The sequence below is a fragment of the Macrosteles quadrilineatus genome, unplaced genomic scaffold (genome assembly GCF_028750875.1).
Source record: "Macrosteles quadrilineatus isolate MER2022 unplaced genomic scaffold, UCM_ALF_1.0 Scaffold_3__2_contigs__length_128488019, whole genome shotgun sequence".
NCBI lineage: Eukaryota > Metazoa > Arthropoda > Insecta > Hemiptera > Cicadellidae > Macrosteles > Macrosteles quadrilineatus.
The window spans coordinates 76,445,206-76,459,719 of NW_026542596.1; the positions used below are offsets into that span (position 1 = coordinate 76,445,206).

Sequence of the window (14,514 nt, forward strand, 5' to 3'; positions counted from 1 at the left end):
CAAATGACAAACGGCATTTGGGTCCAGAAAATATCCAGATAATCAGTGACCGGTTTTTTTTAGGAGCATTACCACTACCAGGATAGCTTGACTCACCTAGTTTCAGGGCTAACTTGGAAAAGACTTAGATTTACCTGATACCTGATTTACCTTCTGATAAATATTAGGTCCTCAAATATTTAAAAATGTCCATACAAAAATACGTATGCAGCATTTTATACAGTGTTATAATTTTCACTATTGCTCACCTATATGAGTTGAGTTTGTCTAGCGGAGGCGGCTTATCACAGTGTCTGTATGTATCCAGCATGGCTGTTGGCATTGTATCTCTCGACACCACCTGCTGGTCAAACACTACGCTGCTCTTGAACGCTTTGCGCATGTGTATGTCTTGCAACGACACTGCAACAAACAAAACTCTCAGACACTGGCAGTATGACACATTATTTTATGTTCGCCCTATAATGACAGCTGATAAACGTCTCAAAAATCTGAATAAAAGTGTTGTAAAGGACACAGTGAGCATAGGAAGAACTTGGGGTCAGCTGAGGAACCTGACACAAGATATGGTTGGATGGCGAGCTCTTCTGGACGCTCTATGCTCCTAGGAAGGAGCTACAGGAGATTTAAGTAAGGTAAGTCAAAGGACACAGTTCCGCACATCCGAATGTCCATCTTATCCTAAACATCTTGTAGGGGAAAATATGTTATATATTTCAATGAAAAACAATGTTATGTGTTATGAAATACTAGCCAAAGGTGTCCAGCAAACCAGGTAAAAAGGGAATTGTACGTATGAATTTTGATGACAGAAAAATGTCCATGAATTGAACTTGAATGTTGTATAGAACCAGGACATTTGGATTAATAGCCTATGGCAAATATCAAATCAAAATCAAAATCAAATCAAACATCATTTATTCCATGATAAACAAAAAATTACAAAACAGTATTCTTAATATTAATGGAATTTCCCCACATAGGCGAAGCCTGTGCGTGGGGAACGAGTTATTATCAGACTATCCATATTATAATCTAACATCGTTTTAATAATAATTGTTACTCTAAATACTAATTACACATTTACCAAAAAGGAAAAAAAACATTTTTACCAGGAAGCCACAGCAGATAACGAAAGTATTATGGAAATATCTGAAAAAAGTAAAGATAGAGACAAATCTAATAATAATAAATAAACGATAAAAAACTAGAAAAAAGGGTATTTAAGGGTACTGTATTTAATAATACTGTGAAAAGCACTGGGACTTGGAAACCATTCATACATCTTCTACCCACACTCACGCACAAACAACACACACTCACACACACACAAACGCATGCAACGACTCACTACTACAGGCCCTGTACAGGCGGCTGGTAGCCCTAAAGGGCCGTCACTGCTCTGTCCCTGTGGGGCTGTGGGCCAGCGGCGAGCCTACTCTCTCTCTCTCTCTCTCTCTCATGCAACTCTCTCACTCACTCACTCACTCACTCTCCCACTCACACAGACAGCCACATCATCGACGACACACGCACACGCACACGCACACGCAAACTACGAATACAATGACACAAGATAACAATCAATCTGGCCACGGCCTGTTTCCACTAACCATTTGTCTACTTGATTTTTATATGTTTGCAAACTGCAAGGTTCGGGATACTTTAAACTATTAGGTAACTTTGAGAACATTATTTTTGCAATGTATTGTGGAGAAGTTTTATTTATCGATTTATTCACTTTTGGCAATTGGATACCAATATTAATTGAAAATCTAGTTGGATAGTTGTGAGTTGGTTGGCAAAAAATATATTGTTTATTCTTAAAAATATATATTATTAAAGATCTAGTATATAGCTGGGAAATATTAAGTACTTTGAACTCATCAAAAACTGTTTCAGAGGGATATCGAATAGGTTTGTGGAGTGCAATCTTGATTATTCTTTTTTGAATAATTTCTATTGGTGCAAGTATACTTTTGTATCCTCCACCCCAGGCCAGATTTCCATATTGCAAAACAGATTGTACATAAGCATAGTAGACATTCTTTAACAAATTAATTGGTAAAATATTTGATAGGTTTGCAAAAACAAAGATAAATTTACGTTATATTTCCTTGTTCAATCAAAGTTAGGTTCCATTTTTCCAACTTGTGCATATGGCAGCAATGGTTGAGTTATTGCAAAAATCTGATGAGTTATTGTCACATCACTCACAGTTATCATTGTTTTAACTTCTCAAAGAATTTTAATAACAATGTATCAAAGCGCTTAAAACAATAATTTATCAATATTTGTGAGTAATACAAAATCAATAATGGTTAATATGTTTCCTAATTAAATACATGTTGAGGTTACAGAAACAAACTTTGGAAGTTTTGATTTGTGGAACTGATTTAAGTTAGCCTACAAAGAGTTTTCAATTTTTGGTTTGAAAAAATACTAGTTTCAAAATTATCAAAAACTTAAACAGTTGGCCAGACAGTACTGAAATTGAGAGATAACTGCAATACCGTGCATATCTTTTATCACTGCGACAGCATCGCAAACATTTTTACCATACCAGGTTATACAACACAAAGAAAGAAATGATACTTGGTTGAATATTGAGTATATTCCTTCAAAATATCACAAGTCCAATATCACCCCTGCTAATTTTAAAACATGATGCTAAACTTCAAGAAGAAAAAGTAATATGTTTCATTATATCTAAACAACAAATAATTTCCTTTTATGTATTTGACTAAAAATGTAAATAATGATTTGTTTCATCTTTCATCAAAGATGTCTAACTGAATATTTACTTCCCTAATTGAGCTGAATTTAACATTTTAGATTTTCTCCATGCAGGACCTAATCTATTACAAGTTATCAAACACAACACAGTTTGATAAACCTCAGTTTGTAGAACAGCTAATGTTTGTTTTGACTCATAATCCAGTTTTGTTTGTTGTTCTTGTACACATCTTAAGTATGCATGTCCGACATTTAGTGTTTCAAGCTTTCACAATCAGAAGATAGACCCAGATAATGAACAAGTCTGCCAGTCAAGTACTATATAGAAGATAAGCTCATCCTTATTAGGTTTCCAGAATGTTAATCAAGACCAACCTTCCTCCACATTGCTATCTAGTTGTGTTACTTTGATGGCAAGTCTGTCGATTCTCGCTTGGAGAGAGTTAGCACGACACGCCAACACCTATGACAAACAAAGACCAATTCTATCAGTAAACATTACTACAGAGTCATGCGATTCCAAACTAATTCAAACTGAACCCTGTTCGTATTAGCAGATTTCTGAATAAGCTTGAAAAGTTATCATCTTTATGATGAATGATGATAGGCAATGATGATATCTCAGCAACTCCAGAAGATATTCTTGATTTTGTTGAGAATGTATTTTTATCGATTTTCTCGATTAGCCTTAACCGAAGATTTTAACAATTTCACTGTGACTGTGTACCTAGCTTTTATTTTTGCAATCGCATAAAGCGTATGCAAATAGATGCACAGTTGAAAATATTGCCACGACCACAGTAGATGTTTTACAATTTTGCCATGAACACGAAAGATGTTTACGATTTTTCTGTGATCACGGTAGATGTTCAAGATTTCATGTTAGCTTCGCACTGAAGTTCAAAACAATGATTTCCAAACTTTATTTTGGAATAGCCAAAGCAGCTTTCAGAATAGCAGGACTGTCGTATATTTATAGAGGCATTTCATGCAAAATTAACATCTACTTGTAGTTTTTTATGCTTTTCATAACTTATGAAATAGAATTTGATTTTCTTTTTTGTAGGGAAAATTTCTTAAAATCTCTATAAATGATCTGATTAATTTATTTTTGTATTGATCAAGTTGACAACCTGATTGAACAAAGAGCTGATGAAAAGTAAAAAGAAACAAACAGTTTTTGGGATGTCCCTCTAGCCTTCGAATTAACTTACTAAACGTTACTGAAAGAGGAATAATTTTAATTTCATGACCCCCTGGAGACTTTGTAAGGATTAGGACTTTTGCTCTCATTAGCAATCACTAAGAAATAAATCTGTCTTATATTAAAAAAAATTTTCAATCGCTCATTGAAAAAGTCAATTGAAATGGTACCATTTGTACTTCTAACTAAATATTCTAGACAAACTATGATTTGAAAACTTTTATCTTACTTGTGCGTCTCGAGCCAATTCTCCAAACAGGTCCTCGGCATGTTTACTGAGGCTACTCAGCTGGCGTACTGCGTTGGCTAGAGTGCCGTTTGTGGCAGCCTCAAGCTCCGAGGGCAGAGGAAAGTCCTCCGGGATGGTACCGCGTGCAACATGCACCGGCTCTACCAAGCGTTTTGGCAGTGGCATTTCCCATCCGAGTTTTTATCTGGAACAGAATTTGAGCGCTCACAATAAATGCAAGAGCTATTCTATAATTTTTACTCAATAATTAATTGTTTGATTTTGATATTTATTTACTGAGTTTAATTTGTAGCTTATGCCATAATTAATAACATTTTAATAATATGCAAAGTTATAATGGGATATTTTTAAAAGGCATCTGTAGTGTGAATTACATGTAACTACATTACATGTGGTGAGTCTGTGGCTCAGTCGGTAGCATCACGAACTTCGGACCCAAGGCAGCTATGTCGTGGGTTCGGACTTGGTCACTGCCGTAAAAATTTTATCAGTACAGTTCACCTTCGTACTGTATTGGCTCACCCCTTGCTTTGCTGTACATACGATCCACGCACGGGCAGTTAGTCTTTGTGGAAGGGCAAATGCAAGGTTAAAAGAGGCCGCCAACCTCTTTAAAAAATAACAAAATAAAACTTCTAATCTTGAGCCAGATGGAAAAACTTATTTTAGCTTTTTAAAATATCAGTTTGCTTTCTTTTGATCGTGATAATATTATAAATGGCTCTATTCAATTTAAGTAAGCTAGTTTAAGCTCAGTTTTAAATCAATTTTGATACCTCTAACAGGTTAGCAAAAAGTGTCATATTTTCTGTAACAATAGGCTTTTAAATTGAGCATTAACAATGAATGTTTTTATTGTTGATATTACCACTTAAGTTCACAGTCTTCTTAAAAAAATTCATACTTCAAGAGAAACAAACTGCTTATTTACAATTGAGAAGACCCAATTAGATTTAGTTGAATAATTTTCATACGTCAACAGAACTGAATGGCTCAAGGCCAAGCTGCAGACAAACCAGCTGATTGTAATTTGCCACACATCACAGAGAAATTCTTCAAACAAAACTGTCTCTGTGCAAGCAAAGTCATCTCTTACTACTTCCTTAAAAAAAATAGTAGGCCTATAATAAATCTAAGTATAAAAATAGTTACTGGTAGAATATTAAATAGCAAACAAAATATTATGTCTTATTCAATGATTTATTAAGGTAACATGTCTATCCCAAAATATCAAAATAAGTATTTTAGCAAATTCCCCATATAAGGGTAAGCTATTATTGTAGGTCTCGTGATGAAGACCTACCCCCAGGACCTTTTTTTTTTAGGTCTCAAAGGACAATACACCCATCCATTTAAATTCATGTTAACTTAATGTCTGTTAGCTTGAAAACTCAATGTGTACTAAAAATCATCTGATTTTTACTAAATTCTGAGCAACCGTGTTAACCTACAATAACTTAATTAATTAAATTTGTGAACCTTAACCCTCCAAGTGTCCATAGTTTAGGCCTTAATGTCCACCTATTTTTGGCGCTTTTGCAAGGTTTTATTAAAACGGATCTGAGAAGCTTAAAGCAATGTTAATTCTAATGTTCTATATACCATTTTGTTTGGAAAATCATGGGCTTCAATATTATATATAAAACATAAGGAACATTTTTTCAAAAAAAAAATTTTAGGTAAAAAAAATATAATTTCAAAAATTTTCAAAAAAAAAAATAAGTTCGCGCTCAATGAAATTGTATAAATTATAGGCCTATAAATATTTTAAAATAGCCACTTTGTTCTAAATTTTATGAGGATTACAAATATATAGTAATATAAGGAAGTATATTTGCAAATAAATAAGTTATGGGCAAAAAACTGATTTCAGTACATAGCGTTTAGCTAAGAATGCATAGCCTAACCATAGCTAGGAATCTGGCTGATAATTTACATCAATATCACTACCTACTTCTTCAGATCATCAACCAGCACTTCAAAACCACTTAAATCTTCTTATAATGCACCACGTATATCACTACTTTTGATTTTTAACACTAAAACAATGATAAACGTAATAAAACACATCAGTCATCGGTCCGGGGGAACCTAGCTGTTTACAAATACACGCACGTCAGCTGTCTGCTACAATATTTTCGGAACTAAAATGAATAGCGCTTAGAGACAGACCTCTGGAGAAAGCTTAGAATATTACGGAAAGAACGATACCTAACTCGATCCAGTTCAATCCGATTCAGTCAGTCATAGAGCCTTCGCCGTAAACGATGTCTGCGTGTCGAAAAATCGACAAGTAACACTACACAAAGTGTGCTGCTTGTCGAATTTTCGTCAAGTAGCACTGGGAGGGTTAAATTTGTAAGCATGATGGACTAGGTAAACAGGGTAAAATGTGGATTTCCATTTTTGACCCCAAGACAACAAATTTTTCAAATTCTTCCTATACTAGCCTATTTTGTAGTTGAGCTTAAAAAATAATTTATTACCGTATAGGCTACATTGAAGCTTTGTTGTTACACCTAGCCTAAAGATTACGGAAATATTTTTAAAAACCCTAAATTTAAAATGCCCGTGTTATTCTATGAAGAATATAAACTGAGTTTGCTTGTTTAGGGATATATTTTTATCAAATTTGGACCATTTATTTATTTCCAACTAAGAAAGCCTATCAACAATTCAATTAAAAACGCACACTCTATTACCTCCCCTGTAGCAGCAAACCTATTCATTTCATTGAATTAAATCGGAAATAAATCTGACAATTCAAAAGGAATATTTTAGTAAAAAATTCAACCAGGCAAATGGACATTCCCTTAGTTTGGAGGTTTGCTGTGACAGGGGTATTTTATTTAAATGATCTTTGTTTGAAGACATGAGAATTGAGTGACACCACAAAATATTTATTAATCAGTCATAAATAGGCCTACATCTTAAATGTACGGAATAATAATGGTACTTTCCCCACTGATCCCTAAGAGTTTTTTCTTTACTTAAGCAACTGCAGGTCTTCAGATTTACTTTACTCATTATCTTAGATAAGGTCCTACTGATGATACACTGTGACAGATTGCACTGTCCAAGCTAAAAGCACCCTTCAATAGGCCACTGTGGTTTTCCAATGCAATGAGGAAGTGTCAATTGGATGAGCCTCACATCATTTAACTCACCAGCATTGCATACCACCTGACTTAGTCTATTGTTGGGCTTTGGTAAATGAATCTACCTAGGCCTACAGGTCAATATCTTTAAAACTTTGGAGTTACTAGTATCAAAAACAAAGGTTGAACTAAATCGGCTTAAAAAATGTATCTACAACTTTTAAAATTTCAAAAAAAAGAAGTTACAAAATGTTTAATGGTCTTTTAAATGAATATAAGTGTTTGATTTATTAGTTTTGTAAAATTTTGTTATTATGTATTTTAATTTTTTAAATGATTAACTTACCAGAATGTAGTCTATTTTCCAGCATTTCTACTTCTGAGTTAAGTACTAAAGAAAATCGTGCTACTCATTCTAGACTCAACTCCATTCATAGGCCTACTTAGCTTAAATTATCTATCTACCTATGGTCGCAATTTGAATTAAAAGTATTATGATTGACTAGGCGTATGTTATGTGAAATGTAATTGTCTAGGTAGGTAGCCTTGTGATAATATTGTTCGATTCCAAGCGAGATCGTTACTGGACCATGATGCCACTTTGTCATTGGGCTATCAATAATTGCTATCTAACAAATAGGTTGACGTTATAAGTAACAAGACTAGGGTTTGGACAGTTCCCACTTGCAAAAATCGTAAAAAATGCTAACGGTGTGAACAAACACAACAAAAAATTAGACAGTGAAGTAAATCAAATCTAATTTTAGAAAACGCTGATAATCATGCGTATTGGCTGTTTAACCCATGTAGCGTTCAGTATAAATTGCAATTTCTGCCATTTTAGAAAGTTCATAAGTTATTGGAAGGGATTTAGAAATATGAGGGACAGACTGGGACAGTGAAATAATCTATTCTTTAAGCAGGATAACTGTATGTGTCAAATATATTAAAAACTATTTAATGTTTTCAATGGTTAGCGTAAGTTATGAGTAACACGCATGGTAATTTGGTAAATTGAGATAATCTTTTTTTTTTGTCTAATTATAATAGATGAACTCATTGTTTTCTAAACATTCAACACAACGTGTATTTTAACTTGTGCCTGCAGGTTGTTGTAGGCTCGTTAAAACGTTGGTTAATAACTCTTGTTTTGCGAGGTGAGGGCATCGGTTAGAGTTGTAACTGAACAGTGACTCAAAAATAAAATTGGCATGCCCACGCAACTACTCCACGCTACTATGCTATGTATCACTACTCCAAACACTAGCGCCGAACCAGCACCCAGCACTGTGGCAGTGGCAATACAATGCGTACCGCTTGACAACTCCCTACAGCCTACTCCCATGTTTAAGACCAATGTTGTTTAACCAAGTTGAAGCGTAATTTGAAAATAAATAGCTTAACTTCTACTAACAATTATGCCTTCCAATGAACTTCACAGACTGTTGAAGATTTTTTAAAAATCAATTTGCAAAATACCGGTACCTACTATTACACAGAATAGTCTTCCCATGTACCGTAATGTAAAAATTTGAAGCCAAAAAACGTGGTGCAATTTGTTGAGATGGTCTACCAGCTAATGACAATATTCTGTGTTAAGTGATAAATCAATCAGCTGTTTGCTATGATACTGCATTGATTATAATTTAGGTATATTTAACACGTTCGCGGCGGCATGGGAGCGATCGCTCCCATACGGAACCCTAATGCCATCCTGGTGGGTGCGATCGCTCCCAAGCTGCAATGCAGTACGAAATGATTTTATTTTTAAGCCAGGATTAGAGCTAGAAACTTGAAACCTCGCACAGCACTGCTCAATAGTATACTGTATTTTGTTGTGGTGTAGGTTGGTAGTAAATATCCCCGTAAAATCCCCGTCTGGCAATCTCAAAAATCTACTTTTTGTCCCGTCTTTTTCCCTCCATTTGGCAATACAATTCCAATGGGACCGGCTACGTTCCAAGCAGTGCTGCTATCTGTGAATGAATTAATGAAATAATATGTTTATTTTCCACATAATATACAGAATACAAAAATACATACTTCTTAACGTTACAATTACAAAATATAAACTAAAACTAAAATAAAAAGAAAAATTTCTGTACTAACATAGCCTAATTGATTTTTTGTGGGTGTTTAGCGAACTACGTCGACTCTCGTTGTAAAGCAGGACATCCTCGCACGTTATTTGCTATTCGTCAGACTGATATTGGAAAGCCAATCACACGCGGCAATCGGGTTTGTTCGGCGCTGAGGGCTGCAACGCACTAGGGATACGCCCGCCATTTGACGTGCCGCCGCGAACGTGTAAACCAAGGCCACACTAAAAAACAGGCCGTAATGCTCGTCAAGCATGACATCACGATAGAAGACGGCAATGACGTAATTAAGGTTACCGGTATATTTATGTTTTCGATGAAAAGATTAATCAAGCACCTGATCACAAATGGCAACATTACGTCAATGCCGTCTTCTATCGTGACGTCATGCTAGACGAGCATTACGGCCTGTTTTTATAATGTGGCCATGATTTAGCCCAAGTTAATACCTAGGCCTACACTAACAAAACTTAGTACTGCCTACCTTCTGATGAGATGGTCCTGAACTTTATCTATTTTCTTGGCTTCAAATTTTTACATTAAATGGTAAGTCTATTTTGCATAATGGTTATGGCTATTTAACTTAAGTTAAGTTATTTGATTTATAGATAACTTATAAAAATATATTTTTTCCTTCGACCTTGCGCCCATTGACCCGGGAATACCAAGCCCTATTTGGAAATCTGGCCCCGCTTGCTGACAGTTATTGTAACTTAAGACTTAAGTTAAAAAGAGATTATAAAAAAATCGGTTGTGTCACAAATGCCACGCCCTATAGAATGTTTGACTTGTAGGCCTACCGGGTACACTTCCATCTGTTGGCACAAACAACCGAATGAAAATATTGATCGATACATCGATTATTCGACATATCGTTCGGTTAGTTAGGCAAGGTTAACCTAACCTAACTAACCAAACGATATATCGAATTGAAAAAACGAATAATCAATATTACTCATTCGGTTGTTTGTGCCAACAGATATGGAAGTGTACCCGGCCTAGCCTAGGCTATATTTAAGTGGAAAAAAGGGATAACTTAAAATTAATAAAAAGAATCGTCAATTTTACCATATTGTTGTTGTTTTTCATATAACTTTGGGCCCTGAGTTACAATTGATTAAATTCTTTAGGGCCTAAGTTACGATATACAATTATCGAACCAGAGATATAAATTTATAAATGCCTAACTTAAGTTCTTTTCAATATAAGCTACATCGTTATTCATCCGGTAGCCTAATTTATCATAGGTTCTCTGCAGAAGTGTACACAACTTAACCTAGATTAAGCTTATAGGAAGAATTGGTTTTCATTCATTTGTTCGGCCTAGCTTAGGCTACGTAAAACCCCGTTTTAGGCCTATTGGGCCTAGGCCTTATTACCTGTCTTGCACTTGAGTAATTTAATCCGGAACTTCGGCATTTAGAAAGGGAATGAGAGATTGTAACCACATTTTCTTAGGCTGACAAGATTCATACGAAGGTGGAATAACACAATACCCAAAGTTACATTGGGGACAAACTTGGTAGGCCTCAAGTAGGCCTACCGTACCTCAAATTACAAGGTGAATACCCTACTAAAACAAGCTTCCAAGGCCACAGGTCCTGGTTGAAAACTAATGCATTAAAAGGCTGCATGGGGTTAAATGTCTTATGTCAAGCCTTTGAATCAATTCCACCAAAACCTTTGATTTACAGCATTAGAATGAACATTTTCAAGAATTAGAGTTTGTGTTTAGGTTCATTCTATAGGAGAAAGACCTATTCGACTTGTATCCCAGCTATCAAAATTAAATCAGTGAGTCAAGTAGTTTAATAGATAATAAACGTGTAATGTCAAATTAAGATAAACATGATCTCATAAGGGCGGTATCTAGGCTAGAGAAGTAGGGTATAGTCTTAAGCATAGACTGAGCATTTAGATTAACTTACATGTTTCTCAAGGATAATCCCATTCGTTTGGAGACCACAAAAAACAAACACATATTAAAAGTGGAGGAATATAGTTAATCTAAGTCTTTTTTTAACATCCTAAGATGGCGTTAATCTAAAATATTGAGGTTGAGGTGCTCCCAATAACGCAAACTGGGGTCTTGTCTGGGGACCGAAATGAAATACACATACACTACACATCCACCACCAAGCTTGCAACAGTTTACAGAATGACTTTTCAACGAGGGCGTACTATAAGAAATCACGACCCCCCATTACGCCATGAAAATAGTCAGGTTTTGGCTTGGGATGATGTTTAAATATAAATTTGATTGAAATAATTAACAAGTATAACAATTTAAACAAGCCAGATCACTGGTTTGATCGGTTGTTCAAGTATTTGGTTGGACCTGAGGATCGAAATCGGAACTAGCTACAGCTGTCCTTGAATACACTATGCCCTATGCCTCAGCTGATCTTAGGATCGTGGCCTTATGTGCTTAGGATTGTCTTATAGCAACGACTAACCAACAAAAGAGTAAGTTTTTAAACTATGCCTATTGATTTACCACGGCCGCCTTTAACTCCGTTAGGCTCCGTTAAGATCCTACTGTGTAATTGGCAAGACCCAAAAATATTTTACGCTATCCTGGAAAAAATTAGATACATTTATCTTTATTTAACTTGCTAGGACGACTTGATCAAAGCTGCGTGTTGCTCCCGCCCGTGTGGCCAGGGACAGAGCGTGAAAACAAGCTTCAAAAATGCACCCCAGTCCATCCTTCTGCGGGCCCGCGGCGGGTGATTTTGCAGACGCGCCTTATCTGCGTGAAAACACACTCCGTGTGGCATACCTCATTACATTTAATGCTGCCCATATTTCTCGCGTTTTTTCACGCAAGAACGCAGCGTGAAAAACGCGAGAATTTAAGATTTCCTTCTGACTCCTTGCGGGACGTCCCCATGATATGACAGAAAATTGATATTTCCTTAAAAAAGTAGATTTTTAGGTGTGGTTTTGGTGTACCAAATCTTATTGATTCATCTGTTGTAGTTTAGAAAATATTAAACCGGTCCGGGACTTTTGGGACAGTCTGTATAATAACATACAGTACTTTATAAACTAGCAAGTGACTTGAGAGGGGCAATTAAGCCGCATGTGGACAGAAGTTTGCAGCTTGCATTTAAACAAGGTTTTCAAAATCCATGCAAACTATAGTTTTGATAACATTCCAATGGTTTCAGCAGTTTGCAGTTTTCCGTGTATACAACAAATATTATTACAGCTGGGAACATTATAGGAAGTTGGGAATGGAGTTTACAACAAAATATTTTAAATTATTGTGGTAAAAACTGTTAAAAACAAAAACGTTTTAAACATGTTGTAAAATTCTGTGAAACCCGAAAACGCGACCTTACATAGCAGGACACTCATTTATCATTTTCCTCCAATGTAGTTATTTTATGTCTGTCTAATGCTTTGGTACAAAAATATGACTTTAGACCTGAGTTGAGTGGATTCAGCGTTTTAACAAGTAATGCAGTAGTAGTAAGTGTGAGTAATGAATGGTGAATGCCATTTATTCATTCTAATATTTATTAAATTGTTCATTAAATGATTAAGATTATTTACATACAACTATATGGTAGCCAAGTAGTTTTAGCGAAATTAGAAAATACAACTACTTCGGGCCAAGGCCAAATTATTGAGTGATTCCTACGATGTTATAAATGTGCTGTCTTCTGCGATTTAATTAGGCAGTGCAAACTTACATTTCCTCTATTGCAACTCGACATTGTAAACAGTGTAAATTTTGAAAATAACACAATCCGAACAAACGAAACTAGAACAGTAATAAAGCAATGAAGTTGGGGGATATACCAAGCATCTTGCGAAATTAATATATTTCTTTGGATTTTTTTACAATAAATAAATAACTAAATCCTTTTTACTATTAAGTAATTTTAGTGTGACACTAATTTTGCATTTATTCTTAAACGTTAATTAATCATTATAGCTAAATTTACACCTTATACATAATCCTTTTCAGACTTTTTGGCTTAAATTAAACTATATGATTATTTTAAATCAAAATAATAACCCACAGACATTAACTTAACTTTTAATAAGCATATCCACACCATAATTTAAATTGTCAAGAGTTGAATTGTCTTTCCTCTGTGTTACTAAATTGAATTGCCACTTATTCAAATATTTGGGAGACTTTTTAAGTACACAAGGTGACTTACTATAACAATGTAAAATTTAGATTTCAAAAGAGCTACATCTATATAATAATCATAGTTCTGATGTAAAATTACACGAATGACAAATTAGTTTAGTATTTTATAAATGGTTGCGTGTACGATTTTTGTACTATTCGGGCAATACTTATGGGTCTCATTTTTTAGTGTCCAATCCACTCCCCGTTGTTTTATTTATAGTTATAGATTATAGATATCTGATTCCCCTACAGCTCAAGGCCCCACTAGAAAAACTAGAAAAGTTTTTTTCTAGTGGGGCCTTGTACAGCTACACCAACAGTAACAATAAATAACCAGTCAGTAAGACCATAGACAAAAAGAATGAAATATAGACAGTCAGCCGAGCTGCAGTTACCATAGGTTCTGGCACACACCGCTGGGAGCGCCATGAAGTTACGGCGTACGCGCTACGTAACTACACGGTGCTCCCAGCGGGGTGCGCCAGAACCTATAGCAACCATGGTGTTAGTAGTATATGGTTATGGTTATAGTAGTTTCCTGTGCCGCAGCGCGGCTGACAGTCTATATTTAATTCTTTTTGTCTATGGTAAGAGAAGAGTGGTCGGATGAGTTTCTTCAAAACAACTTTTTCCAAGAATTACGAAATTCAGCACAATAGCAACAGTACAATACCAAATGGTGCACGTGCAGTTGTGTTTTCACTTAACGGAGAAAATATATCCCGCGTATATCGCCAATATCCCATCTACTCAAGTCCCAAATTTGCTACAGTATTTGGATTCGTGTTTTATTACCTAACTACTGTCTTTTAACCTCTTTCACTTCATCACTAGAGGTAATTTTGTCAATTTTGATTAAAAGAACTACACTTAATTTAAATGCATTTTAATTGATGGGCAGTTTTTTTATAATTTTGCAAATTAATTTTCCTCCCGTCTCATAACCTATCCCACGGTCACAGACAAAATCCCGA

At 35.3% G+C, this 14,514-nt stretch overlaps 1 protein-coding gene across 3 annotated transcripts in view; it reads right to left on the bottom strand.

Annotated features, from left to right (window-relative positions):
• LOC128988699 (actin-binding protein WASF3) overlaps window positions 1-11,478 on the bottom strand; it is a 32,067-nt gene extending 20,589 nt beyond the window's left edge. For all 3 annotated transcript variants that reach the window (XM_054410253.1, XM_054410252.1, XM_054410251.1), the window contains exons 1-4: window positions 11,316-11,478; window positions 4,170-4,374; window positions 3,112-3,199; window positions 249-402 (exon numbers count right to left, since the gene is read on the bottom strand). In XM_054410253.1, coding sequence (XP_054266228.1) covers window positions 249-402; window positions 3,112-3,199; window positions 4,170-4,355 — 428 coding nt within the window. In that variant the 5' untranslated portion in view covers window positions 4,356-4,374; window positions 11,316-11,478. The remainder of the gene's footprint in view (window positions 1-248; window positions 403-3,111; window positions 3,200-4,169; window positions 4,375-11,315) is intronic.
• Between the last annotated feature and the right edge of the window lie 3,036 nt (window positions 11,479-14,514).